Source organism: Paraphaeosphaeria sporulosa (assembly GCF_001642045.1).
Source record: "Paraphaeosphaeria sporulosa strain AP3s5-JAC2a unplaced genomic scaffold CC84scaffold_4, whole genome shotgun sequence".
NCBI classification, from domain to species: Eukaryota; Fungi; Ascomycota; class Dothideomycetes; order Pleosporales; family Didymosphaeriaceae; genus Paraphaeosphaeria; species Paraphaeosphaeria sporulosa.
The window spans coordinates 1,012,424-1,037,946 of record NW_017253363.1 but is presented as its reverse complement, the minus strand read 5'-3'; the positions used below and the strand labels follow the sequence as shown (position 1 = coordinate 1,037,946).

General features: G+C 53.2%; 11 protein-coding genes across 11 annotated transcripts; 6 read left to right on the top strand and 5 right to left on the bottom strand.

The window, feature by feature from the left end:
• The first annotated feature begins 280 nt into the window (after nt 1-280).
• CC84DRAFT_1143118 (uncharacterized protein) lies at nt 281-4,025 on the top strand. The gene is made up of 3 exons (XM_018176395.1): nt 281-836; nt 909-1,403; nt 1,465-4,025. Exons 1-3 carry the CDS (start codon nt 681-683, stop codon nt 3,871-3,873), a joined length of 3,060 nt encoding a protein of 1,019 aa, XP_018037294.1. The 5' UTR covers nt 281-680; the 3' UTR covers nt 3,874-4,025.
• A 1,067-nt stretch (nt 4,026-5,092) lies between these two features.
• On the bottom strand, nt 5,093-6,364 carry CC84DRAFT_630889 (uncharacterized protein). Its single transcript, XM_018186946.1, has one exon. It carries the CDS (start codon nt 6,094-6,096, stop codon nt 5,344-5,346), a length of 753 nt encoding a protein of 250 aa, XP_018037293.1. The 5' UTR covers nt 6,097-6,364; the 3' UTR covers nt 5,093-5,343.
• Nucleotides 6,365-6,554: 190 nt separating this feature from the next.
• On the bottom strand, nt 6,555-7,205 carry CC84DRAFT_1186046 (UPF0041-domain-containing protein; the record flags this gene model as incomplete). The annotated part of the gene is made up of 2 exons (XM_018180834.1): nt 6,555-6,894; nt 7,060-7,205. 2 exons carry the CDS (start codon nt 7,203-7,205, stop codon nt 6,555-6,557), a joined length of 486 nt encoding a protein of 161 aa, XP_018037292.1.
• Nucleotides 7,206-7,471: 266 nt separating this feature from the next.
• On the top strand, nt 7,472-8,067 carry CC84DRAFT_1258158 (NADH dehydrogenase, alpha subcomplex, subunit 2; the record flags this gene model as incomplete). Its single annotated transcript, XM_018184797.1, has 4 exons — nt 7,472-7,557; nt 7,663-7,769; nt 7,896-7,928; nt 7,986-8,067. The coding sequence occupies 4 exons, from the start codon at nt 7,472-7,474 to the stop codon at nt 8,042-8,044; spliced, it is 285 nt and encodes a 94-aa protein (XP_018037291.1). The 3' UTR covers nt 8,045-8,067.
• Nucleotides 8,068-8,363: 296 nt separating this feature from the next.
• On the top strand, nt 8,364-10,383 carry CC84DRAFT_1241775 (uncharacterized protein; the record flags this gene model as incomplete). The annotated part of the gene is made up of 1 exon (XM_018184066.1): nt 8,364-10,383. One exon carries the CDS (start codon nt 8,364-8,366, stop codon nt 10,284-10,286), a length of 1,923 nt encoding a protein of 640 aa, XP_018037290.1. The 3' UTR covers nt 10,287-10,383.
• Nucleotides 10,384-12,272: 1,889 nt separating this feature from the next.
• CC84DRAFT_1241773 (Cloroperoxidase) lies at nt 12,273-13,340 on the top strand (the record flags this gene model as incomplete). Its single annotated transcript, XM_018184065.1, has 3 exons — nt 12,273-12,393; nt 12,446-12,514; nt 12,570-13,340. The coding sequence occupies 3 exons, from the start codon at nt 12,273-12,275 to the stop codon at nt 13,184-13,186; spliced, it is 807 nt and encodes a 268-aa protein (XP_018037289.1). The 3' UTR covers nt 13,187-13,340.
• A 479-nt stretch (nt 13,341-13,819) lies between these two features.
• Nucleotides 13,820-15,082, bottom strand: CC84DRAFT_1241772 (uncharacterized protein; the record flags this gene model as incomplete). Its single annotated transcript, XM_018184064.1, has 4 exons — nt 13,820-14,484; nt 14,577-14,778; nt 14,841-14,884; nt 14,953-15,082. 4 exons carry the CDS (start codon nt 15,080-15,082, stop codon nt 13,820-13,822), a joined length of 1,041 nt encoding a protein of 346 aa, XP_018037288.1.
• A 744-nt stretch (nt 15,083-15,826) lies between these two features.
• On the bottom strand, nt 15,827-16,978 carry CC84DRAFT_1143107 (uncharacterized protein). Its single transcript, XM_018176394.1, has 3 exons — nt 16,954-16,978; nt 16,755-16,877; nt 15,827-16,693 (listed from the first exon to the last, which is right to left on the bottom strand). Exons 2-3 carry the CDS (start codon nt 16,811-16,813, stop codon nt 16,147-16,149), a joined length of 606 nt encoding a protein of 201 aa, XP_018037287.1. The 5' UTR covers nt 16,814-16,877; nt 16,954-16,978; the 3' UTR covers nt 15,827-16,146.
• Nucleotides 16,979-17,666: 688 nt separating this feature from the next.
• On the top strand, nt 17,667-18,775 carry CC84DRAFT_1174819 (uncharacterized protein; the record flags this gene model as incomplete). Its single annotated transcript, XM_018180115.1, has 2 exons — nt 17,667-17,965; nt 18,106-18,775. The coding sequence occupies 2 exons, from the start codon at nt 17,667-17,669 to the stop codon at nt 18,773-18,775; spliced, it is 969 nt and encodes a 322-aa protein (XP_018037286.1).
• A 1,173-nt stretch (nt 18,776-19,948) lies between these two features.
• CC84DRAFT_1116895 (uncharacterized protein) lies at nt 19,949-21,488 on the bottom strand (the record flags this gene model as incomplete). The annotated part of the gene is made up of 5 exons (XM_018175473.1): nt 19,949-20,471; nt 20,525-20,620; nt 20,669-21,054; nt 21,111-21,238; nt 21,293-21,488. The coding sequence occupies 5 exons, from the start codon at nt 21,486-21,488 to the stop codon at nt 20,003-20,005; spliced, it is 1,275 nt and encodes a 424-aa protein (XP_018037285.1). The 3' UTR covers nt 19,949-20,002.
• A 1,954-nt stretch (nt 21,489-23,442) lies between these two features.
• On the top strand, nt 23,443-25,246 carry CC84DRAFT_1241757 (FAD-binding domain-containing protein; the record flags this gene model as incomplete). Its single annotated transcript, XM_018184062.1, has 4 exons — nt 23,443-23,505; nt 23,574-24,082; nt 24,152-24,565; nt 24,613-25,246. 4 exons carry the CDS (start codon nt 23,443-23,445, stop codon nt 25,193-25,195), a joined length of 1,569 nt encoding a protein of 522 aa, XP_018037284.1. The 3' UTR covers nt 25,196-25,246.
• Between the last annotated feature and the right edge of the window lie 277 nt (nt 25,247-25,523).

Sequence of the window (25,523 nt, the reverse complement as noted above, 5' to 3'; positions counted from 1 at the left end):
AGGCAGCAGAAGAAGCTTTCATGATCCGGGAGTCCAGAAGAAGGTTATCATCATCTGCATCTTATTTTGTACAGACCGCGTTCGATCTCGGTCGTTTCAGATGTGGTCAATCGTCTGTGTCGCGAAAAAAGCTACATCAACCAAGGTTGCCGTCGGGTGGGGGCTGATTGGCATGACTAAGGAAACCCCGCCCTTGGAACCAGGAGATTGGGCTTGGCGTCTGAGCTTCCAGAACCTTGCGCGGCTTCCATGACGGGCCTCATCTCGTTTACGATGGGCGAACAGCCACCTCGTCAGCGCATGCACCCAGGCGCGTTTGAAACGAAGGCTCCTGGATGCATGTCGAAAGGCTAGAGGCGAATGCCCGATCCAAGAGGCGTAGATGGACGTGGCTCCTGCAGCTATGGAATGGCGCGTGTCGTGGATGCGCATGTGAGGGCAGCGATAGGTCGTCGTGCGCGTGGGTCAACGATAGGCGGGATGCGTGACAGGGAACTGCTCCGCCCGCCGTGGGCGTGTTCCAGGCGTCAAGGATGGCTGCCCTGTTTGATCGATCCCGCCCAGGGCATTGACGAGACATGGCCTGTTAATTTGTTGACGCTGCCAGGGACGCGCCATCGACCAGTATCCCTCGCCAGCATGCGTCACGCCTTCTCCCTACTCAACCCAGCAAACTCACCATGCCGCTGCGCAAACGCCTGAAGAGCGTAGCTGCCGATGGCCAAGTAGCAAAGGGAGACGAGAAGAAGAGCAAGCGGGAAAGGCTTGTAGCTTTCTTCAAGTCGAGAAAGCAAAGAAAAGCAGCAGACAGCGACAAGGAGGCTGCTGCCGCACCTGTACGCCCACCATTTGCCTGCACCCACCCCGTTATGTGAACACAGAAGCTAATGGCGCCCTTCGTCTCAAAGATACCCGTTGCTGTCAAGAAAGATGGCCCCGCGAAACCGCCGCGAGACTCCAAGATCGCCGAATCTACCAGACCTGCGAAGTCGAGCAGCTCAATCGACGTTCAACGCGCTGAGGCCGAGGCGGAAGACGTACCGCTGCCCACGCCTTCGGCAGAACCAACAGAGCCGGCAGAACCAGAAAGGAAAGAGCAACAGACCGTAGAGAAGCTCAGCGAGGAACATGTACATGCGCTTTTCTCCGGTGCACCCAACTTCTTCGTGCACAAAACGGAAAAGCGTGCTGTTCCCAGGGTGTCCTTCCCTTGGGACGCCGAGCTACATATAAAAGATGTGTCGGATTCCGTGCAACTCGCGGAGCCCGCCTACTCTGCTGCGACGCTTCACAGACACCTGCCCTCGCTGCAGCAATCTTCAGATCAGGACAAGCCATACCAAGGCTATGACTTGGACGTGGTAGAGGCGCCGAGCATGCTCAGCGCTCAGGGTCTAGAGTCGGTAAGCATACACCCGTCCCTAAGCTTACTTCCGACAAGTCTAATCGCGTGCTTGTTCTTAGGGGACCATTGGGTTTGCGCACTTCCTCGAGCTGCCACAGTCCGACCACCTTGTCACAGACCTCCAACAGTCACAGACCAGCAACGCGTATTTGGAGGGCATGAGGAACAAGCAGCTGCTGCAGCAGAACCCGGAGAGACTTGGCGTTAGAGCCGTCGATATGGCAATGGTGCATGATCGGCTCATTGAGCTCGGCGACTTGGTGGAGGCATTCCACGACAGCCCCGAGCGAATGACAATTCTCAATAATCAGGCGCCCGGAGACCTCTATGCCAACCTGTTCGGCAAGTTTCTTACACCACCAGGATACGACAGCACTGCTGATGATCCTACTGGCATGAAGGTCCAGATCGATACATTGCTCAAGATTCTGCGGCTGAGGGGAGTGTGGTTCGACTTTAGTTTAGTCGAATGGCGGATACGACTTGGCCAAATTCTCTGGGGCGAGGCCGAGGCAGAAGTGGTCTCTGACACACAACCGCTGTGGACAGATCGAGACATCCTGCTTCTGCAGATCACTTTAGCCTGTGAACTTCTGCTTCGTCTGGACGCTATATCAAGCATGGAGGTTGATGACGTCAAACGCCAGTTGCATGTGAGTCCCCAGGACTTCCAAGGGTTCCTGAAACTGAAAACGCGAAAAACGGACTGGGATCTTGTCTTGGCGCGACGATTCCTCGAGAACATTCTGGTTGTCAAAGAATACAACACGAGCCCTTCTGTACCAGATTCAAAACTCAATGGCCTATTTTCCCTTCTCGGATCGAGTGCGCCAAAAGATGAAGTCAGGTCTGATCTCGTTTTGCTACCTCAGCATCAAGCCCGACAGCTTTCTGGACTCTTGCATTTTGCCAAAACGATACAATGGCCTGGCATTGATTTGATAGTGGCCGAGCTGGCCCAGAAGATCACCGTCCCAGAGGTCCTCTATACACCGGAACAGGCGTCGCCGCCTACTGAGAGATTCCTAGACCCGAGCACTCCCGCATCTATCAGCGTCTATGGCACACCTTTGGCAACGCCGCGCTCAAATACTGTACTAGACAGCTACTTTGGCAACTTGCAAAAACCACCGCTGGACCGTAATGATTCCCGCGCGCTGCAGGTCCCGCTAACAACAACACTGCTTGCACAAGCCGATAGCCCGGATCACGCGCTCAATGTCGGAGGCTGGCTCAGCCGCTCCTACTTGACCGGTCTGATCCTGCCCGGAGAAGGCATCTCGCATTTTCTCATCTCCACCCTACTAGAGAACGATAGGTTGGCCATTGCGGCACTTGGTGATTCCGCTAACCTGTACGGTGGCTTCATCTATGCCAACAGGACATGGTGGAGCAAGGCTTCGATTGTTGCTCGCGTAATGGGCTGCGTCGAGGGCGCTGTCGAATGCATGGGTTGGGTTGGCTTTTCAGAGCTTCCGGCTGACTCTGCTGACGGTTGGTATGCTGTCACAAGCACTCAATTGCGTCCCGAGGGGCCATCTCTCACCACAACCGAAGAGGACCCGATCATGTTGCGATCCGCTGTCATACCGAATCTTGACGAATCAAATGTCAAAGCCGAGGATCTCACCATGCCTCGCGATGGCGCAACCCCCCCTATTCCTTCTATGGAGTTCTCGTGCTGGAACTTGACTCCAGCCAACGCAGGTCCGCAAGAGAGCGATGCTCTCTCCACCCCCACTGCAGAGACGGAGTCTCATGTGGCCTCTGTCACCTTTGCTTCATTGGCTCGCAGCATGCATACCCTATCGTTAATCCACGACGTTCAATTCGTCACTTCCTGGCCCTGTACTCCGCCCACAGCGTCGCCCGCTCCGAATGTTCCTCGCATGCTCAAACGCTCGCAAACCTCATCGCTTTCTCGCACATCGTCCAAACGCAGCATCCACAGCAATCGGACCGGCAGCAACAGATCCTCGCAACTCATCCGTCGCAATTCGCATGGGTTTGAGCCGTTGCTTTCACATCCACCGGATTCGCCAAGCATCGCGCCAACGCGCATGTACCTGCCCGTCTCAGACGAGGATCCCAGTGCAGCTCTGTCGCCGAAGTTGGAGCCGTTGAATGCGCACCCGCTACACACCTCTCACAAGTACAAAATTGTGTCCGCGACGGATGTGTTGGACGCGAACTTTGTCCTGCCTTTCACGCCGCACGTATATACTATACCCGCATCATCACCACAGACCTCACCCCGAGAGGAAAGGGAAGATGTCAATCCGACTGGCGAAGAGGGAGCTGTCCTCGTCCTCGACGCCCGGGCCTCCAAAGACCTCGAACTCCTTGCGCGCTCGTGGTGCGCGGAGAAAGGCTTCCACGCCGTAATCGGTCGCGTTGGGCGCACCTGTCTCGCGTGCTGCATCCGCGAGGCAAAAGCGCTAGGCGTCAATACAGTCATCAGAATCTGATTCCGCGTGGTTGACGGTGCTGCGCATCCTGCTCCTTGAGATCGTCGTTCCTGAATCCTCCCGCCCCACAATGTTCATGATGTTAATATGCTTTTTTGGCGCACGCACATATACCCAGTGGTACTTTTTGGCTTGCCAGTCATTGCTTGCTCGTTTCTGTCCGCTAGATACCCAGCATACATACATACATGCACACATGTATCCACTGCAGAACGTTAAATAGCCAAATGTTGGATTGTTCTGTTCACATTGCGATGTTGATTTTCAGGGCGCGAGTGTTCCTTTGGTCGTCAGGCGTGCAACTGCGAGGCTGAGGCTCCAAGGCGCCCGCGATCGCCCCGTGGCTGTGGGGCCAAAGCCTCCACCCCGACTCCGTCAACAATGTAACGTCCGGCAGGAGCCAGCTGTTTCGCGTGTCGGCGGTGTGCGACTGTGTGGTGGAGTGCGGCGTGGGCGAGAGGCCTGCAGTTGCTTGCGGCGGGGCGCTCCCGTAGACGGGTTGGCTTATAGGTACAGGCAGTGTCGCGCTGCGTACACTATCCTTTTCTATATTCTTGCCTCTGTCGTTTTCCGAGCTTGCGAGTATAATAGCACTTGATCCACAAGCACATATCCTTTATTGATCTGCATCCGCATATCTCTCTTGATCGCTATCCTATCATCACCAACGCACGCAACTTTTCAAAAGGGCCAAAAAGAAGAGACGCACGATGCCAGAAATGCAGTACATCCCCGGCGGCGACAGCACCTCCGACTTCTCCTCCAACGAAGACGCGAACCGCAGCTGCTGGGCGGCGTGCAACGGGCTGTGGGCCGTGGACCTAGCCAACGCGTGCATGGTGGGGTGTTGGGCGGCGGTCGTGGGCGCGTGTAGCAGTTGCAATGGGTGTAATTGCTGAGGGGTGTAGAACAGCGAAGGGAAGGGGAGGATCGGACAAGGTCGCACGGTTGGAGTTCTGATGGTGACATTGCGACACTTGGTGGCCTAGAAGCCTGCAGCTGGAACGACACCAGTTGAGGGACGCGCGACCTGCCAGAATGGTCTTTCGTGCAAAAAAGACTTCATCCCAGGACTACAGCGTTACTCAAGACATGTATAGGATGTCGACGCAAATGCACTACCACGCGTCCGACTTTTTGGTGCTGCCAGAGGACAACAAGCAAGGACGATCATAGGTCTCCTGCATATCGAAGGTTTTGCGCGGTTCCTCATAGTGGCCCAACGACCGCCGGGCGATCTGCATCTGCTGGTACCGACGAGTGGGCAGTCCGGGGCGTATGGGTGGACTACTGGATGAAACCGCCACGTTGCGAGGAGAGATACGGCGCATGGTAGTCACTGACGGTACTGGAGCTGGTCCGCTGTGCGTACCACAGCATTCTTATCTATCCAGCCGTACGCTGGGCGTCGTCGCTTCCTCGTTGGCGCGATGAGATCCAGGGAAGAACGCAACGATGGGATGGCTCCACTCAACACCTTCCTCGGAACCAGGGCACAGTAACATCACACATGGAGAATCGATAAGCACACCGCATACCGCCCGCAAACTCTTGTTCTTCTTCCACCGACTCCCATCGTTTCGGTCGCGGCATCGTCACATCTGCTATCCCATCGCTGGCATGTCGACCCCAAACCCTCCCACAATGGCCGACACGCCCTCCAACAACACCGGTCCTGCAAATACAACGTCTGCAGATGCCAGCCCCTCCACCGAAAGCAACCCTGCTGAACGCTACTCCGTGGCCAGCATGAATTCCGCAGCCATCAAATCGGTCCGCTCCCTTCCTGGCGGCGAAGCACGCAACCGCCACAAAGGCCTGAACCCTTACAATAACCCCAACTACCGTTACCAACCTTACGAGCTCCCGGCTGCGTCTGCCTCTGCATCTACCTCTGCCGCCTCCGCCGTCACCGACGAACCCGAAATCGAGCTGCCGATGCAGTACCGCTTCCCCGCGCGCACGCCCGTAGCCGGCCCGTACACGGCGCCGCCGCCGTGGCACGCAGGGATTTGCACATGGGCGCGGTGGAAGCCGGCTGTCGTGTCCTGTTTGACGTGCCAAGGGTGCCGGGAGGATCAAGGGTGTTGTGCGCCCGATGGGTTCTGTGAGGCGTGTGACTGGAGGTGCTGTCTGAGCTGCTGGTGTCCGTGGTGTAAGTCTTCCGTGTTGTGGGTGAGCGAGGCAGAGCTGACGTGAACAGGGTTCGGTGGCCCGGACCATGTGTTTTTGGGATTGAGTGGGAATGGACCCAGGACGCGCCGCCGTGAGGAGTAGGGTTGGTAGAACGTGAACAAAGGTCGGTGGAGATGATTACATTATCATTTCGGGGTTGGATGAAATAAGGCCTGGAAACGGTGGTACCTCTATATGCTGCAGATTGCTAACATGGAACTGCTGCATATTGTTTCGGGCATGAAGAAAAGGCCTGATTTTGCACTGTGTTGGGTCTGAGCGAGTTTTGATTGAATCACTGCACATTACCGTTCAGTCTTACAATCCTTCCATTCTCTTGCTGCAACAGAAGCTGTATTGTACACTTCCAACGGTCAAAATCCAAGAATACGTCGCCCTATTTGCACGAATGTCCGTTACGTCGGCTCTGCACATAGCGTCTTCCCCCCGTGTCTCGGTCCTCGCCCCAGACTCATCCAGAGGCATTGAATCCCACAATCTTGCCTCTACGACTTGATGACCTTCTCCACCTTTGCCTGCACATCCTTGGCCACCTCCTTAATCTCCTCCTTCATCTCCTTTCCCTCAGCCTCGGCCTGACCCTCGGCGCCTTTCAAGCTGCGCTGGTACATCAGTATCCTGGTCGTTTGCGTGGCACCCGTGAGGAATAGGAAGAAGTTGACGGTCGCGAGGAAGATGTTCTGCGGCCGGATGACGAAGCACCAGCGGGTCCAGATGAGGCCGGTGGTCATGAGGGCGGCGTTTGTGTTGAGGGAGAGCTGCGAGGCGGGGCGGGTGAGGTCCGAGGCGCCGGCGATGACGAGGCCCCATTTCATGATGGGCGCCCTGGGTTCTTGTCAGCTCGTGGTTCTCGACACTTTGGGTGTCTGCTGCGAGGGCTTGTGTCGGGGCCGGAGTTGACGAAGGGAGCGATGGCAATGCATATGTCGCGTGCCGCAGTATCGTGCTTTGCATGCATATTTCGCATGGCTGAGGGACATGTGGACGCACCAGAAATGCACCGTCTTAGGCCCGACGGGACTGTGCCATAGCTTCGCAAAGCCGGACTGCTCGGGCGCAGCGGTGGACTGGTTGCGCTGCTGGCGGAAGAAGGGCCGGAAGGCGCTGAAGATGCGGGACCCCGGGCGGAACGACATGGTGCTTTTCTCTGTCTGGGGGTGCGCGGGACGTTGCGCAGGCAGAGGGTGCAATTGGGGGTGTCTGGCGTGGGCGACGGTGACTGTCGATGCAGAGGCAGGCGTTTCCGCTGTCGGGCGCCGGCGAGTTTGCGCGGCGCGGAAATCGGGACCACGTCGGCGGGCGCGCTGATTGGGCGGCACGCGCAGGCGGAGCTTGGGCTTGACTTCGACATTCACGTCGCTCGAGACAACGACACCCGCCCATTGCGCCGCGACACGACACCATGGCGTCCAAGTACGGCTTTGCGAAGCAGCTCAAGGAGCTGCGCTTTCTCTTCTGCCAGACGAGCGAGCACAGCGCCGCGACGAGGTATGCGCCCGCCGCCAACTCGTGCGAGCGATGCGAGACAACCACGCCCACCAAGACTGCGCGACCGCATTGTGTGCAGCGAGAGCAACGGCTGACCGACACCAGGAGCTTTCTCACCAAATCGTACCCCACCATGAAGAAGCACAACCCCTACACGCCCATCCTCATCCGGGAAGCGAGCGGCACCGAGCCCAGGCTCTATGCGCGATACGGTGCGTAGCCCTGCCTGGAAGTCGCGTTGGAATGTACAAGCATTGGACGTCCCTTCGGCGTGGATTCCGCACTCTGTGAAATCTCGTGGGCGAGCAATGCGAATCGAGGGCTGACATGTGGCGCAGAATTCGGCAAGGAGAAGTCCGTACCATTGAAGGGTAAGACGCCTGCGATGGGAGCTCCGGTGGAAAGAACCATGTCTGACGTATCTACAGGGCTGGACGACAAGGCGATCGAGCAAAAGGTTACCGAGCTGGTTAAGGCTTCGATATAGGAGGCCGGACGGGTGGCGCCTGCATAGAAACGTACATGTCCAATCTCAGTCCAGCAACCCAAACAACAAATGTACATTGTATCATGGCGAATGCCAATCCATTGCGGGAACAGTCTCCTACCGCCTCAATGGTTCTCCTGACCTCTCAGCATTGTGATCAAACCATGCGACCGTACACAACGACTGACAACCCGGAATTACCGACAACCGGGTCTTTTCACAATGTTACGTCTGCTCACAACGTGGAGTTTTTGGTCCTATGTAATCACCAAGTTCCGCTTCTCTTCAAATCCAAACACGTCGCACATCACGGCCCATGATGTGGAAGCGGCTCCGTAACGGCAGCTCTCGCTCTTCTTCGAGCTCATTAGTCTCGGTGGCTGACGCGCAACTCCGCGTTGCGCCTACCCCGACGCCAGTGGCCCATGTGCGCTCCTCACAGAGCTCCCAATCTAGCCAGCAATCTGGCGAAGACCTACATGAACTCCTTGCCTTCCACAAGTCTCTTGTGCAAGGCCTCGGCGAAGATCTCCAGAAACGTTGCGCCGAACTTGACAAGGTTAAGAGTCAGATCGATGAACAACGAATTGTAATCGGACATCTCTCGTCTCGGAAAACTGACTACAAGCGTAGGGTTGCCGAGCTCGAGACGCAGGTCAAGGAAGACAAAACACGGATCGATGAGCTTATCAAGAGCGTCAATAATCTGCGCAAGTTTGATGCTCAAACACAGGCTTCGGATCACATGGTGCCGCTGGGCGGCATCGTCAAAAACGCACTGATTGAGCAGCTCGAGAGCGACGTGGAGCGTCTCACGCAGCAGGTCTTCGATCATGACCACGAGATGCAAGCCTTGGCCACTTCGCACGAGCACGAGGTGAGCGAGCTCCACGCGCACATGGAAAGGCTTCGCAGCGAACTAAAGCACGAGCGGAGCGTTGTGGCAAAGTACACGTGGGACCTCCCTGAGATGACTCGGAAAGGGCAGACTTCTGAAATTGAGTTGCAGCAGCGGGTTCTCGAAGAGGCGCTGAACGAGCAAGGTAGGTTCGGCGATGCAACTACGCGGGACGAGAAGCTTGCGCAGGCGCTGTCGTATACGAAGGAGCTCCGCAAGAGCGGTCGCTTGCTTCAAGACGGCAAGGAGGTCGAGCTGCATCATCTGCAAACCCTCTGCGGTCTGGCGCAAGCACAGGCAGGGGACATCGTGCGTCTGCGCGCTGCGAATGCCGACCTTTTGGTCACCAACACAGGGCTGCAGGACAAAATGGATTCTATCACACAGGCAAAGCCCTCAGGTGCCGACGTCTTTGCACCCTCGCATCGCCGCAACGTCACCTGGGACTTGCCTCTGCGCAACAACGAGACTCTTGCTCATGCTGAATCTCACGTCCCATCGAAGCTGCGGAAGCACTTTGCCATTCACCTTCCCTCCCCGCGTCGAGATACTGCCCATCGCACAGCGCCCCTATTTTCCCCCATTAATCCTCACATCCCAGCTCTAGCAACGCCGACTACACCCTTCACGCCCTCCCTCGCCCACACGATTGCGAATTTGACACGCAGGCTCGACCACCTTCGCACCCAACTCGCAGCCGCCCAGTTGTCCCCTCAACGTTCAAATCCCAAGGACACGATTGTTCTGCAGCGCGAATTCGCTGCCATCCATGCACGCTTGTTGTCTTCTGTGGGCGACATCAACGGCACCCTAGGTATGACTAGCGAGCAGATTGCTCAGGTGGTAGATCAGGTGCTGCAGCGTTTTACTGCGGTGCGCCATGGCGACTTGGGCGAGCCGAAGGAGGATATGGCTACGCTTGAGATTTGGGCAGAAGAGGAGCTGCAGCGTGCGAGGGAGAAGAAGGAGACCACCAAGGCCTGTGATGTCCTGAGCATGAATAGCGAGCAGATTGCCCCGACGGCCAAACAGGTGCAGAAGCGGTATGACGCGATGCGGCGGAAAAGCGACTTGGATGACCCAAAGCAGGCGCCTGAGAAGGTTCTGTCTTCACCAACCCGTACTTCGGGGTTCATTCGAGATGGTAGGATCGACATTGCAGCGGTGGCGGACAGCATAGTGGAACAGTATCGTGCGGTGCGGGACAATGGTTCCTCCTGGGGTACAGGGGTTGCGGAGAGTCTAAGCAGCCCGGAGGAGGGGCGTGTGCGTTCCGCTGAGCATGTGCAGGCGGAGTCGTATCTGTTTGGCGACATCCCGATGGTCTTTAGCGCCGTGGGATAAGAGAGTGAGAGTCGTGCATGCTAATCTACATGCCAGAGCAGCATCTTTTTACCAGCGAAGATGCCGCGTCGGACAAGATTGCGAAGCATAATGCCAGTGTAGTGGTGAGGCTAGAGGCAGTTGACAGCTTGGTCGAAGTATTGCAAAGGTTCTTGAACCTGGAAATGTCTTGGGCTTTCAGTTTTAACATTCCGGTGCAAGGGGCAATTTAAATCAGCAATTCAATTAAATTGACATTTTTGCTAGTCTTGATGCTCTTCCTATTCTACGAATAGCATCAACCTCGAACCTCAAATGATCGGCATAGGGCACATTTTTTAGAAGCATTTTTAAAAGGCTAGGTCATCGCGGCGGTGACCGGATGCTTGCAACTTCCCTTCCATATGCTCAAGATGCAGGCGTTTATTTTGGGTCCACGGATAGCACTGATAGATAATTCGACTTACCGTGATACTGTACTTGCCCATGATGTTCCGAGTGGTCTCCGGACGCGCACTAGAGAGCACGTAAGATTTGACGCTAGACATGGTTGCTAGTGTGCAGAAGATCTAGCAGCAGCTGGCGTATCTTTAACGCACCTCGAAGCCCAAGTCCCGGGCTGTGTGCCAATTCGGCCCAAACAAAACTGTGCCAAAACGGCTTCCTCGTACGGTCATAGTCATAACTTGGCAACAACCACAGATCTGAAAGAGATCATGCCTGATGTATCCAAACAAGTATTGGATCTTACCCACAGTGCGCCAAGACAACACTTGCTGCTTCAAACTAGCCCTTGCAACACTTGAATCAGTATCAACGCTAAGAAGATCCTTGCGTAGGAAGATGGATGTTTGCAATAGAGTGGACCTATATTGCACCACCGAAGGACCAAATATACTGAGTCGCGCGTTGGACGAAGTCTAGCTGAAAGTCTTCCGTCCAAGCCATCGCCCTAATTTCCTTGTAAGCCAGGTGTGAACGCAGCAATGACCGTGCGAGCTATAACGGAGTTGACAAGTTTTTTCGAAAGTGTCGTAAAGGTGCTGGATGAGGACCAATGATCTCGGGTCTTAGATGGAGCTGCTATTTGGAAAGCAGAGCCATGTATACGCAACGAGACCACAATTCATTGTTTCCCGAGTTTTGTGAAGATCGAGCAACAGGCTCAATGTGTGCGAACGTGCTGGCTTTTTCCTTCGTGTCCGCGACCAGCTCCCAGATCTCAATTTTTGTGGTCGTTCCATATGGGAGCCATTGTGAATTGCGTCGTGGGGTAGGGACTGCACGTGCAAAGTGAAAGTAGTGAGGCGAACGCCTGAGCAGAGGGGTCTAGAGAGTGATTCGTAAATACGGAGGTGAGAACGAGCTGTACACCATCAATCCGATGCACGAGAGACTGTGCTGCGGCTTGAAAAAATCACATGAAAGGTTCAAGTCTGATCGTGGATAGGCCAATGATGAGATCGCCAAACGTAACAACCGTACTCGTAGTCGCACTCAAACTCGCACTCGCACTCGCACTGGTGGGCGGGGTCCAGTATGCCCGGGCTATCATTGGTTGAAAGTACGCTATACGATAATACGAACACGAGGCGTATCACATCACACGTCGTCCCACCTAAAGTTTTATATTAACGTCTACCTGATGACGTAGTTAAGCCTAGAGATTAGGTAGCAAGCCTAGAGAACCGTTGATCGACAGGTCGGAGTATATCTTCGGGTGCGGGTATGCCGCCCGCATCCGCTGCATCCCCAATTTTAAGTAGGTGTGTAAGGCGAATATAACATAATTAGACATTTTAGAGTTAGGCTTGCGATCCAGTGTGAATACAGTAATTGATCTGAAACATGCGTCCTACTATATTGCGCACGCAGGGCTCATCAACAAATCGTGTACTTAAATGGAACAAGTCCTCAAAGTGGACTACGACTGCTGTTCAAAATCATTTAGCCAGCACTTATTGAACAATCCAACTTTCTTGAAGAATCTGTCATCCATATCACGCTATGAAGATTAGCACAGTATTCACGTCGCAGCTAGTGGCTCTCTCGACTGCGAACTCTCACTTCGCTCGCCAGTATCAGACTGGATCTCCGCACGACTGGATCCCAGCGGGCCCTGACGACTGTATGGCTCACCAGTCATTCTGTCTCACTCCTAGGACTGACTAGATCTATAGTTCGAGGGCCCTGCCCGATGTTGAACACCTTATCGAACCATGGCTATTTTCCTCGTTCTGGTAGAAACAGTATGTCGCTCAACGCCTTCACTCAAAACCAAATCTTACTCACTGTCCATCACAGTCACGAAAGCCAACGCCGTCAAAGGTCTAACCACCGGCCTCAACTTCAACGCCTCCCTCGCCGAACTCATGTGGGAACAAGCCATCATTGCGAACCCGGCCCCAAACGCAACCTTCTTCACTCTCGACCAGCTCAACGTGCACAACGTCCTCGAGCACGACGCATCCCTCTCCCGAACCGACGCCGCATTTGGCAACAATCACGTCTTCAACGAGACAGTCTTCAACACGTCCCGCGCGTTCTGGACTGCGGACACTGTCACGGCGGAAATGCTCGCGAACTCGAAACTGTACCGCCAGATTGAGAGCAGGGCGTTCAATCCCGATTATCGGTTTACTGAAGTAACCGAAGCATTTAGTCTGGGGGAGGTCGCGGCGCCGATTATCGCGTTCGGGGATATCGAGGAGTTCACTGTGCCGAAGAACTTACTGGAATACTTCTTCTTGAACGAACGGCTGCCAGAGGAGTTGGGCTGGTCGAAGAAGGAACATGTAATGAGTTTGGAGGATATCATGAAGGTTTCTCAGGCTATTGGGAAAGCGACGAGCTTACTTACCGGTGGGGACAAGGCTGGTGCGAAGTTGAGACGTGGGGACTTCCATGCTGGGATGTTCTGAACGTCTGGGAAGTGTGTTGTGAGAATGATCCTGGTATATGAATAGACTATCAAGATCACTACTCTATACGAACGCAGACATGCCATAGCACATGGATACCATGTGTACCAAAATTAGTTATGCCCAACCTTCCATATCCAAGCCTTCATGCCGATGTAACAATGTTTTATTCCGGGCTAGACTCGAGTTCTCTTAAAGAGCAGACTGTAAATGTCGCCTTACGTAGTCTCCAAAGTATGAAATTGCCATGCTGACTCGGCTGCTGCATCTCGCATCCCACCCTCCAACCTCCATTTACTACATATTCATCGCCGTCAGCCTATTCAGAATCTTCGTCCTCCGCGCCTCAGGCTCCTCCCCCACCGTTCCGGTCTCCACCTTTTCATTCTGCGCCTGTTGGGCCTCCTTGTCAGCCTTTTCGGTCCCCTTCGCGACCTTAGCATCCTCCTTCTCAAACCTGCGCCTCCATATCCCCACATAGTTCACCCGCGCTTGCCGGACCCATCACATATCCTTCACCCAATTCACGAGCACCTTATCGCTCGAGCTGCTGTCGCTCCAGCACATATTGAAGGTCTTATCGCGCGGTGAGCGGGCGAGGACGGGTGTCCCAGTGATGGGGTCGAATAGTGTCTACATGGCGAGGCAGTCGAGTTTTGCGGCGGGCGACATGTTATTGGCAGGTGGGCGAGCTACAAAGAAGAGAGGCGGATCGCGAGGGAGGTGCTGTGTGTGGATGGGCGTCAAGAGGACTGATCGGAGATCTTCTATTGGGGAAGCGGTCGTTGGGGTCGAAGGCTTGATGTCCGTGACACAGGTAGGCGGTGTATGCGGAGGTGTTACTGGACGCGAGAAAATGAGGTCGCTCGAAGCGTCGAACATCAAGCTGGGAGGGTCCGAAGCGCACGCGGTATCTCCTTGAGCTGGAACAACTGGCATTAGTGGCGGTGTCCCTGAGGCTGCGCCTTGGACCACTATGGTATGTAGAGGGATCTCGTCGCTCCAGCCATCTTGTCCTTCGGAGATAGCCTCCATGAGTAGCTGCTGGAGACGATGTTCCTCAATTGTTTCAATGATTCGCAAGCTTCGTATAGTACTCTTTAGTGATTGCTGAGAACAGCGTGAAAACTTTCTCGCGCATGGCAACCCTCGTCTGCTTGCGCCACCTGTGAAGTGGGATTTCTTGGTCAGGAAGACGATATTCGGGATACGCTGCGGTAACCACTCGAAGACGAAAGCCAACCACGGCCCAGAGCGGTCCTCGAGATGGCCGCGATGCTTGCCCTCGTCGAGACATGCTGCGTAGTGCGACGGGTCAAATACCCAGCTTAGAGTGAAGCGTCTATTTCAGACACCGATAAATCCTGTGGGAGCATAAAATTTTACTTACTTTCTTCCGTAGCAGCGAAACACGCAAGCAAGAAGCGTGTGTCCAGCCCTAAGATCCTGAGCGCGTCCGTAGGTTGCTTCGTAGCGAAAACCAAACTCCCAGGGAATTGGTTGCCTCCATTTCTTCTACGCGGATGTGGAAACCCGTCGGGCTGATCTTCAAGCCGAGTGGCTTGATCGAGGAGCCCAGCATCTTCAGCCCACTTGCATGGAGCAGCTGAAACTGCATCCAGGCAAACGCGTCCTCGCCATCGGCATTGCATACCTTGATGTCGATCTGGATCCAGTGTTCGCCATTCGGGTGAGGGACTGTAAGAAATGATTGTAAGAAATGATTGTAAGATATATCACATCAGGGTTAAAATGGCCTTGTTTACCGTGCCGGGTGCCTAGCGCGTCTCTACTGCTTGCGACCTTGCGCCGCCAGTTCAAGGACGTGCCAGGAGGCTCGGGCAGGAAGCCGGAGACGAGAAAGTCGACATCGCCGTAATGGGGTTTTCCGGGCATTTCTGTAAGGACAGCGACATTGTTTAAAAAGCGAGCGCAAGACCTGGGCATGCTCAGCACATCAATGAGAGACGGATTTATAGGATGGAACACACCTTGGTGGTCTGCTCACGGGTCTTGAAGTATACGTCTGGCATTATTCAAGGGCAGGCAAGGTGTCGGAATGCGTGTCCACCCATGATAAATAGGCTTTTCTCTTCCTTGATGTTGTAGGCTGGTGTTGGAAGACAGAGTCCAGGTTCGAAGATTAACAAAGGCAGAGGGTTTTGAGAGCTGTAGGTCCTCTCAAGCAAGAAGATATGAGAGATCAAAGTGAGAGATCAGTCCTGGGAAGGACGATATGTAAAGCACCGCGTGATTCTCCGACATGGGTCATGCAAGTCATGGCATGGGGTTACGGAGGAATAGTATAAAACGGTAGTTCTGATGAGCGCCAGGCTCATACGCAGACCGTTGAGGCAGGTTGTGCGTCAAGCAATATCAGAACTCACTGGTAGTAATGAGTCAAAGACTTAAAGAACCTTCAGTCGAAAGAGCTGGAAGTGAAACAGAGGAGGTGATATAAGGCAAGTCAGATAGGGGAAGTGAGACAGGGGATATTGCGATTGACGGGACAAGACCAGCACAATCGCAAACCGCAACCACTCTGCGCTTGTAAGAGGCAATAGCGGGGCATACCAAGTGTTTCTGGGTACATAGAGAATTGAAAACACTACTCAAAACAGCCGATTGTACATTTACAGTGGATGTTGTAAGGATACTGAATGGTAAAAGACACTGGACGTAAGAATGATAGTATGGATCTGGACGGAGAAAACAAGAGCGAAGCGGGAAGTCAGGTGTGAGAGGTAAAGACATACATCTAGAAGATGCCATGTACGAATCTTTCGTCGTTGCCTTCATCCTGCCCAAACTCGATTGCTATATCGCGAAGGCTTGGCACAGTATCTACAAGCAAGAATGCGCCAGAGACACTTGCACCTCACATGACGTCCAGATTCGTCGACTGTTGAATGACAGTCTTTCGGACATTTGGCTTGTACATTCGATGAGTGGTAATCCCCTCATAGCATGGTTTTCGCGAAGTGCAGCCCCTCGGCCCAATGCCACAGCCTAGCGTCCACCCTCTTGCCCTCCTGGTCGTACTGGATTAATCGATCATACAGCTCCTCTAGCGGGACTACTAGCCGCTCGATGAATTCGCCGTCATCCAGCGCCTGGTCCGGCTCTTTGTCGCCCTCCTTCAGCTGCACCTCAACCGTCGCCAGCTGCATATTCGCTGTGCTCATGCCGGGGTCGCTGAAGATAGTAGGGCTCATCGAGGTCACCTCGCCCTTGTATCCCGTCTCCTCATGCAGCTCGCGTATGCTTGCCTCCTTGGGCGTCTCCTTCTCGTCGACGAGGCCCGCAGGAAACTCGACACAGACGGCGTCAACGGGTGGGCGGTACTGCAGGATGATGATGGTGGAGGGCGGGTTTTTCGGGTGCCGGATTACGGTGGCGATGGCGACAGCATCAACGCCAGACTTGCCGCGCGTCTTGCGCGAGGCGGCTTCCCACACGCGTGATTTGCCGGTTTGGTCGGACCACGAGATCTTCTGGAATTCGATCCTGGAAAGAGACGAGAGATTAACAAAAGAACGGCCGAGTAAACATACTTTATCTTACGTACCACTTGGCCTCATCGGCCGGGAGCGCGTCCACGGATGTGATTTTGGGTGCTTGCGGCATGTTGTAGGCGGCGAGGAACGGGCGTTTAGTGCTAAACAGGCGGGTGATCGGGGTTTTAGAGACGCTAGAGCGGGAGCTTAGCAGGCTGCGTCTAACTAGTGTGTACGAGTGGCTCAGATGCATTGGGTGGGATACTTTACATCGTAGCTGCGTGGTGGTTGCGCGGTGGTGGTGAGCGAACGACTTCCCCGCTGTCGTCATCATTGTACTAGCGCGTTTGCGCGCGTCGTCACATGACGTTAAGTCGCCTTGAAATGGACATTGCCTGGATACGCGGGCCCATCTCGTGAAATTTTTATTCTATCAAGATCTAATGAAGTTCGCGATGTTACTACGCAACGCTGAAGCTTTACAGTGGTGCGCTAACGCGATTCAGTATGTAATACCGTCTCAAGTTGTGCGGATTTCGTTATCTTGTACGCCACACCGCGACATCCTCTTCATGATTGTCAACATGGCACACGTACACACGTACATTATACCTTACCGTGTTTCTCTCTATCTATGCTTAGTGCAATTCAGTCTTTATCTTTTGACTTTATCTTTTGGCGCCAACTGTGCACCTTCGTTTACCAGCGGGAATGCATCTGGTTACAACGCACGTGTTGACTGGGCTCAAGCAAGCATCGAGCGATATCGATGCCTCTTTCTCCGCAAGTAACGTGGATCAGAGGCAATTCAGATGGGTTCCTATACAACATAGTCTACCAAACTATCACGTACCGCAATGTCATCTGCACCTAGTACTGTTTGGCTCTGAGGAATGCAATGATGTACGCAACGCTGACATGTCAACAATTGGGGCTAACCATCGGTAATATTGCTGGGGTCACGGTATTGAGCACGGAACACTATGCTGGTGGCACAAATATCTCACTCCCAGGCCTTGTGTCTTTGTGCGCCACTGCAGCGGGCGACAACTCAGATACCGCCAGTACAGGCCTCTGTTGTGCGATTGTCACTGTGGCAACGAGAAAATCTAGTACGGACCGCATTGAGGCATGGCTGGCTCTCTGACAATTGGAACGGCCGATTTCTTGCGACTAGTAATGGTGGCACCGGCGGCTATATCGACTACACGAACCTTGCACACGGCGTCAGTCTCGGCGTTGCAACCTTTGGCACTAAAGCAGGTCAATATGGGCAGGCAGAGTATGAGTTATTTCTCAAAAAGCCTGAAAATATCAACAACTTAGGTTATCGAGCCATCCATGTGGAAGCGGGAGTTGGAAAGCAAGTGGTCTCGCGTACTACGAATAGAATGCAAGCTACAATTACTACACTAGCTGAAGCACTGGCGGTCGACAAGGCTTCGAGGAGGCAATCCTCTATCATGAAGATTTCGATGGCATCCAGGGACCTATGGGTGTGGACTGGTTGCATGTCGTTGCCTACAAAGATATTCTGGCGCGTCGGCAGGGGTGGCCTGATCTCGAGTCCCTCGGCTACATCACCGCAGCCCATTGGTCTGCTATCGTTGCCGCTCAAATCAAATTATTTGATCCTCACGGTGGCTTTACCGACGGCACGATCGACAATATGAGTCTTCACAATCTGGAGCCTTCGATGTTCGCTTGCAGCACTGGTATACTCAATGATTCCACCTGTCTCGCCGCAGCGCAAGTCAACACCGTGCGCAAGATCTACCAGCCGCTTGCCGACTCCTCAGGCTCCTCAGGTAAGATTGTTTATCCTGCGTTCGGGCTCGGTGCTAGCACGTCGGTGTTCTTAGTGAATATCAAGGTCATCAACGGCACCACGGTTCCTGCAATGGTCTACACACTTGTGGAAGACCACTGGCGAGGCGCGGTGTACAACTCCAGCACTTGGAAATCTAGAAATTTTTCAACCACAGACATGGATCTTGCTGTGTGTTTGCACCCTGGCACCATCAACATTGCAGGAGGCACATCCCACAACGTGTCTACGTACCATGGCTACGGCGAGAAATTGCTTGCATAACACGGTCATGCGGATCTAACGGTGACTTCTGCGCTCGCATCACGAACCTTCCGGCGTACCGTTGCAGCAGTGAATCTCAACCTTGAGGAAATGCACGATTTCTTTCGATTATTCTACATCCCGGGGATAGGTCACTGATCTGGTGGAGAAGGACAATGGTCGATCGGGAAGCCTGGAGTCAACCGCCCAATGTGAGCACAGTTCATTGGCAGTGAAATAAGTGTATTGCTGGCGCTAATAACCTGGGTTGAGCAGGCGCGCGCCAGCTACACTCATTGGAACGTAGTTTGTCGATGATGAGTTGGACGGCGGAGCGATCCAAAGTCAGAGGCCATTGTGTGTAGCCTAACACAAGTCACTGGGTTCGAATTGGAGATGTAAAAGATGCGGGAGGTTAAGCATGCCAATTGGACATTGCTAGCTAATACATTGAAATTAACCTCTTACACGACGCACTTGCTGGAACCTGCATTCCATAGCCACTGCATTTGTCTAGGTCTATCCGACTGGTCTTCCATTCAAGTGACAAATTGCGTATAAAAAAAATCGCGATTGATAATTTGAGTTTTATGCCAGTTAGGATGCATAGTTGCGTAATCCAAACCTCTGCTGAGCTTGAATGTCACCGACATCACTGGACCCGACTATCTTGAATGCGATTTCGCGCTTGGCTGGAGCTTGGCACTGATTGATAAACGGATGCATACTCTGCCTCCTCTCACTCGACCGCTCGCGCTGTTGACGTTCATTCTTGATCTCCCCTCCCCAGTCGAACGTTCTGGGGATCATCGGCTGTCAACATGCATCGCGAATTGGTGTATCACAAGACATGAAACCATGACTCTGTTATGGGTATGCCGCGCGGGCCCGGCACTGCCTGAAAGGCTATCTCGGCGAGGAAGTTTATTGTCAAAGTTATTGTGATGGACCCACACACACCTTGCCGAATTCACGATTTGTTCATGATTATGTATGCCAAATTCCGTGGCGGAAAGCAATGCAGAGTAGTGCAAGAAAGGGTTCATACTTGTGTGCAAGTAAAATTTGGGAGCCAAGGAGGCGTCTTTCACCACGGAGAAAATGTTGGCGAAATATACACCGAATGAGAAAGGGTGGAGCTTCAACAGCGCAATTAGTGCAATATGGACTATGATATATATATGTACAACAATTAGGTCGACCGCCGCCACGACCGAAACATTCGCATGCATGTTATCCCACCCTCACTCAATGCGCACCCGGCGCCCTCTTGCCTGTCCATACTCTCGGCTGATGAGCCTGAGTCCCTTCATACCCTCTCGCTGCCGCCACTTCGCCGCTCACGCTACGATCGTCCCGGTTCTCATAAGTAACCTGTACGCTTCGCTCAAACTGAATAGCCTCCTCGCTGTCGCTGTCTCTAACTAGAGCCTTCGCATTCGTCGATACGTGCCCCACATGCTTGTCCATCTCATCGATCGACGACAGTGGTATACCGCCGTCGTCGTTCTTTGTGTTCATAAGCGTGTCTAAGGTGCGTTTTGCGCCACCGCTGCCAAAAGTTCGCTGTCCGTGGTTGCGCGAAAAGCCGCGCGAGTGGGGCTTGCTGTTGCTGCCTGACGAGTATTCGCCAATCAGTCGAGGCGCGAAGTGCTTAAAGAAACGACGAAGGGTGGAGAGACAGCAGCACATGATCAAGAGGTTAGCTTCCACAAAACTGTCAAATAGGTTAGCGTCGCAATTCAAAGGTGGCGGTTTGGGGAGCCTTACATCCACATAAAGCCCTCGCCGATGACCCAAGTCTGATCCGCAGTAGTCAGAGAGGGTAAGAGAATGATCAGGCGAACTATGGAGGTAACAATCGTGCTGGGACATGTCAATACATCATCAAGAAGATGGCGAGAGTAAACTGACATTGATCCGACACCAAAGATGCCAACCAAGCCAAGCTTCTGCTTGTTAGGCATCTGAAGCTTCAGCACTGTAGGTACCGGCAGCGCGAGTAGTAGAACATCGGTGACAATCCCGATAACGGCTTGTGCGAGGTAAATGCCACCGCGATTGAGGCAGATTGTTGTCGGAAGAGCGGCAAGCAAAGGATCCCAGCTCGCCGCTACAGGCTTGCATGCGAAGAGCAAACTGAAGAATATAGAGGTATAGGCAGACAGGCAGACAAAGAGGGTAAAATAGACAAAGCCTTGGAAGACTTTGTTAGGGTTCAACCTTCGATAGAAGAGGGCCAGGGACACTTTTGCTGCGCAAGTGCCAATTGCATAGAGAAGTGGTGCTGCAAGAATGATCTGTCCGCATGTCAGGGATGTTCTGGTAGGTCATGCAAATGAAAATGGCTTCATACCCTCGAGTAGAAGGTATACTTCTCAAGGCTGATTTCCCATGCGTGTCGTCCGATGGCCCCATGCGCCAGTCCCATGAGCCCGCAAATTTGTGTGCCCATGCAGAAGAACCAAGCAAAAATCACCACACCTGTTGAGCAGAGTTGGTAAGCCGTACATCTTCAGCAAATGAGTAGTAACGTACCGTCTTCCAGTTGGAAACTCTTCATGATAACAGTCTTCGTATACAATCGCTGTATCAAAAAGAGGAAGCCTAGTGTCATCTCGACGGCGACAATTGCGTATGACTCCACCACATACTGCATTTGCGGATTGTCAAAGTCGACGACATAGCCTTCTGGAGGTTCAAGGACAGTTACTGTCCCGTTGACAATCGGCATTGTGAAGTTTGTCGTTCAGTGGGGTCCCAACTGTCCACGCTTATAGACACAGCAGAACAGCAGGGCCTTACGCCATTTGAACAGACTTCTAGCACCCTGCAGCGGCCGTCAGAAAGGGAACTAAAGCGACGGGTACCCATCAAGTTGAAAACTACTTGCAGATCTATGCTTTGTTTTCGCAAATATGTGACCCGCCCGTTTTCGATCAACATCAGAACCCGTTCAGGTCCCTGGATGTCACTGGGATGGGCCGGGTTCGCCTGAGCATTCCTGCGTCTTGTTCACATCTCGACAGGTAACGAATTCCATTGCCTGGTACTTGTGCATGAAACTGCACAACGGAAAGGAGCTCCACTTTGTGACAGATGCAGGAAAAGGTCAGTGACGGTGGGCTGTGCTGATAATCCTTACTAGGGCAAGTAGAGCGCGTGTATTCCGAGAGTCTGTCCAAGCTTCAGGATCCCCTGGAAGGACCCTCAAGGCATGTTGCAATGGTTCTGAGCCCAAGTACGGTACCAAGCTATACCTTGCTAGCCATGATCTCTTTCATCCCGCGAAGCACGCAAGCATGTCGTGTACATTGACCTGAGTATGAAGTAGAATCCGTCTCTGCCATCTTTTGATCTTTCGATAACGAGAACTGGTGCGATTACCTGGGTACTGTGTTGCTGCCCAAGCCTGGCGGGACACGCGAACCTGCGGTGAAACTCCAGCGATGGTTCTTGATTTCGTAACGAATGACAATTAACAGGGATCTCTCTACCGATTCGACGGGTGCGGGATGTTGCCAAGCTGTCGCGCCCTGCTAACGACCGATAGACGGACCGGCCTCGGACGGATGCATGTAGGCGTACCGTTGAAACCTGAGGTTAAGATCGTCGTCACCATCGTATGTTCCTTCGACCCACTGACGAAGGCAGCGCAAGGCATCCCAGCGATAGAGGCCCATAAGTATTCGTGCGGAAGGGGTTAAAGTCGCATTGCAATGCCGCACTTAAGGTCACGTCAAGTCCAAAAACAAGGGACTTGCGCACTGCCAGAAACAGTCAGCCCAAACGCTACAATATGCGTAAAGCATTACGATGTTCGTTCTTCTGTGATTCCAAACGGACGGTGCCTCGTCAGAAAGCCACGCACGTTGTCCGGCATATATGATTGCGTCTTAATGAGCTAGGATTCCGTCGCAACCAGATGCAATTTGTAGATGTGGGTAGTCTGTCGGAGAAAAAACGGGGCCCGGTACTGCCCGCCCCTGCCTCGTGCCGGTGCGTACTTTTGTAAGCTTGGGCGTTGGAGAGGATCAAAACCCCAGGCCGGGGATACGCGCACGCCTTCCGCATATCCACCATGTGCATGCCGTTCGCTCAGTCGCTTAGTCGGGGTACCCAAGTTAGCGCCGCCTCACGATGTGTTGCACCTCTTGCCTGTTTCTACACAGCTCGCATCCTTCGTCGGCGCAACTGTGGAGCACCGTGGACTGGTCAATATTTTCTTCGTGCTCAAGAGCTCGTCAGAATAGAGCATATATGTGCCATAGGTATAGGCCGACCAGAAGTGTGATACTAAGGAAATGGCACACCCTTCTGCGCGCTCGCCTACCTGTTTACTTAGAACAATGCTTGCGCGTCTTCTATAACTTGTCAAAGTTGGCATGAGGAATTGTATTGGTCGAGCGGGGTGGTGGGGCGCGCACATTTCTTCAGGTAAGACATGAGACGATCCCTACCTCGATAGCCCATTCCGCTGGACATCTTATTCATGTCGTTGAACTTGTCCCTTTCGAAGACTCTGAATGGTCAGGTCGACTGTACCTGGAAGGAGCGGCGATGAATCGAGTCAGGTAAGGAACAACCCGCACACTTATATTCGAGGAAGTGTCTCGAGATTGTGCAATCCTTCAACCGTGCTGCCTCGCAACTGGTTCTCCCACTCTTTACGGCCCGAAATCCGAAACATGTTGAAGCTCGCTGCCATACTGCTGGGCCTGCCTGCCGTCTTGGCTCAGAACAGTACCTGCGTAAGCCTCTTTCTTCCACGTGCTTGATTGAAGCCCAATTCAAGCTCCGACACTGACCCGATATCCAGTGTCAAGCTCTCCAAAATGCCGGCCTAGCCCACGTGTTGTACCCCAACACGACGGAGTATGCCAACCGTACTGTGTCATACTGGTCTGTCAGCGCGCAACTGAGCCCGTACTGCATAGTTCAGCCTACATGCACCTCGGAGGTCGTCAAGGTGGTGAACACTCTCATAAGAGGTGAAAGCTGTTCCTCGACAAAGTTCGCTGTTCGCTCTGGGGGACACACAGTATGGGCTGGTTCAAACAACATCAATGACGGTGTGACTGTTGACCTCGGGCTTATGAAGGATGTCACTCTGGACAAGAATGCTTCTGTTGCCTCAATCGGCCCGGGTGCGAGGTGGTTGAATGTGTATGCCGCATTGGATCCTGATGGCTGGACAGTTCCTGGTGGAAGGGCAGGCAGTGTTGGCGTTGCTGGTTTCTTGACCGGTGGAGGAAACTCATTTTTCACTGCGCGAAAAGGGTTCGCATGCGACAACGTGAAGAACTTCGAGTTGGTCACTGCAAGCGGGTAGGTTGCCATTTGACTTGTTTGCCATTTGAACTGTTCTCGTATCAGTAGACACTAATAATGTTTCAGAGAGGTCGTAAATGCGAACGCAGATGAGAACCCAGATCTGTGGCAAGCCCTCAAGGGTGGCTCCGCCGCGAACTTTGGCATTGTCACTAGATTTGACATGTTCGCTTTCCAGACTGGAAACTTATGGGGTGGTACGGCGACCTACAACAAGTCAGCCACTGCGGACCAGATTGCTGCGTACGTCAAATGGACCGACAATGTCAGCAACTATCCAGACGGGAGCTCCATCATCTTCTGGAGTTATCTGCCAGTCATGTCGGACATTGTGATCCTCGCCGCCTACGAGGACACTCAGGGCAATGAAGCGCCAGTTGGTTTCGATGACTTCATGGCCATCCCACGTATCGCTGATACTCTGAGGATAGACAGCCACAAAGCGCTCACAGATGAGCTTGAGCAGGCAACAGGATACCGGTTTGGACCCCTACCCCACATCGTAATGCAACACTAACACGTGTTAGTGACGTCTGGTTTACTATGACCTTTGCTAACAACGCTGAAATCTTCACCAAAATCGTCGAACTTAACGAAGCCTTTGTCAACGAGTGGAAATCTCAGACGAATGACCCTGACTTCATCACACAATGCATGTTTCAGGCTATCCCGACTGTCTTCTCAGTGCACAGTGTCGAGAGAGGCGGCAACGTCATGGGTCTTGACTCGGAAGACCGGAACGGGATCATGCTTCTATTCGACATTGCTGTCAAGACAGCCGAGGAAGAAGCTATCGCACGCCCTCTGCTGCGCTCCTACGGTGAACAGATGCAGGAATTTGCTACCAGCAGGGACGGGTTAATTTCGTGGAAGTTCCTAAACTACGCCGACTCGTATCAGAATCCTCTGGCCAGTTATGGATCGGCGAATGTCGAGAAGATCCGGGCGGCTGCCAAAAAGTTCGATCCCGAGGGTGTGTTCCAGACGAAAGCCCCTGGCGGCTTCAAGATCTCGAAGGTGGGAACCGAAGAGTCTGGAGTGGAGACCGACAAGTTGTTTGGTAGTGTAGGGGAGGAGACGAAGACTCTTGCCAACTTGAGCGATGCGTAGTTTTCGTCCAAGGAAGGTAGCCGCTATGTCCTCCTCTGGTAGGCTTCGTGATACTATTCATATTGCATTTCTATATGTTCATGACTATATACGGAATCCAATGCATATTCATTCTCAATTGCTCTCTAGTATAATTTTGTCACGTCAGACCACCTAGGTGTTAAATCCACAAGGGTAGCTAGTCCTAAAGGGTTAGGGTTGGTTCTCGGGCAAGACAACAGAGGGGAAGGGAAGGGATGTTATTAATACAATAGTATCTTGCGAAGTATAATAAGTTAATAATATAGCCTAAGTGTAATCTAAATAATAGATTGATAAACAGGTTAAA

Excerpts from the sequence above, each read along its gene's own strand:
- CC84DRAFT_630889 (XM_018186946.1), bottom strand. The coding sequence starts at position 6,096 with ATGGTCCGGGCCACCGAACCCTGTTCACGTCAGCTCTGCCTCGCTCAC.
- CC84DRAFT_1143118 (XM_018176395.1), top strand. The coding sequence starts at position 681 with ATGCCGCTGCGCAAACGCCTGAAGAGCGTAGCTGCCGATGGCCAAGTA. Across the intron at positions 837-908 it reads AGGAGGCTGCTGCCGCACCT|ATACCCGTTGCTGTCAAGAA; the intron begins GTACGCCCACCA and ends TTCGTCTCAAAG. Across the intron at positions 1,404-1,464 it reads GCGCTCAGGGTCTAGAGTCG|GGGACCATTGGGTTTGCGCA; the intron begins GTAAGCATACAC and ends GCTTGTTCTTAG.
- CC84DRAFT_1143107 (XM_018176394.1), bottom strand. The coding sequence starts at position 16,813 with ATGCCGCAAGCACCCAAAATCACATCCGTGGACGCGCTCCCGGCCGAT. Across the intron at positions 16,694-16,754 it reads CCGGCCGATGAGGCCAAGTG|GATCGAATTCCAGAAGATCT; the intron begins GTACGTAAGATA and ends GTCTCTTTCCAG.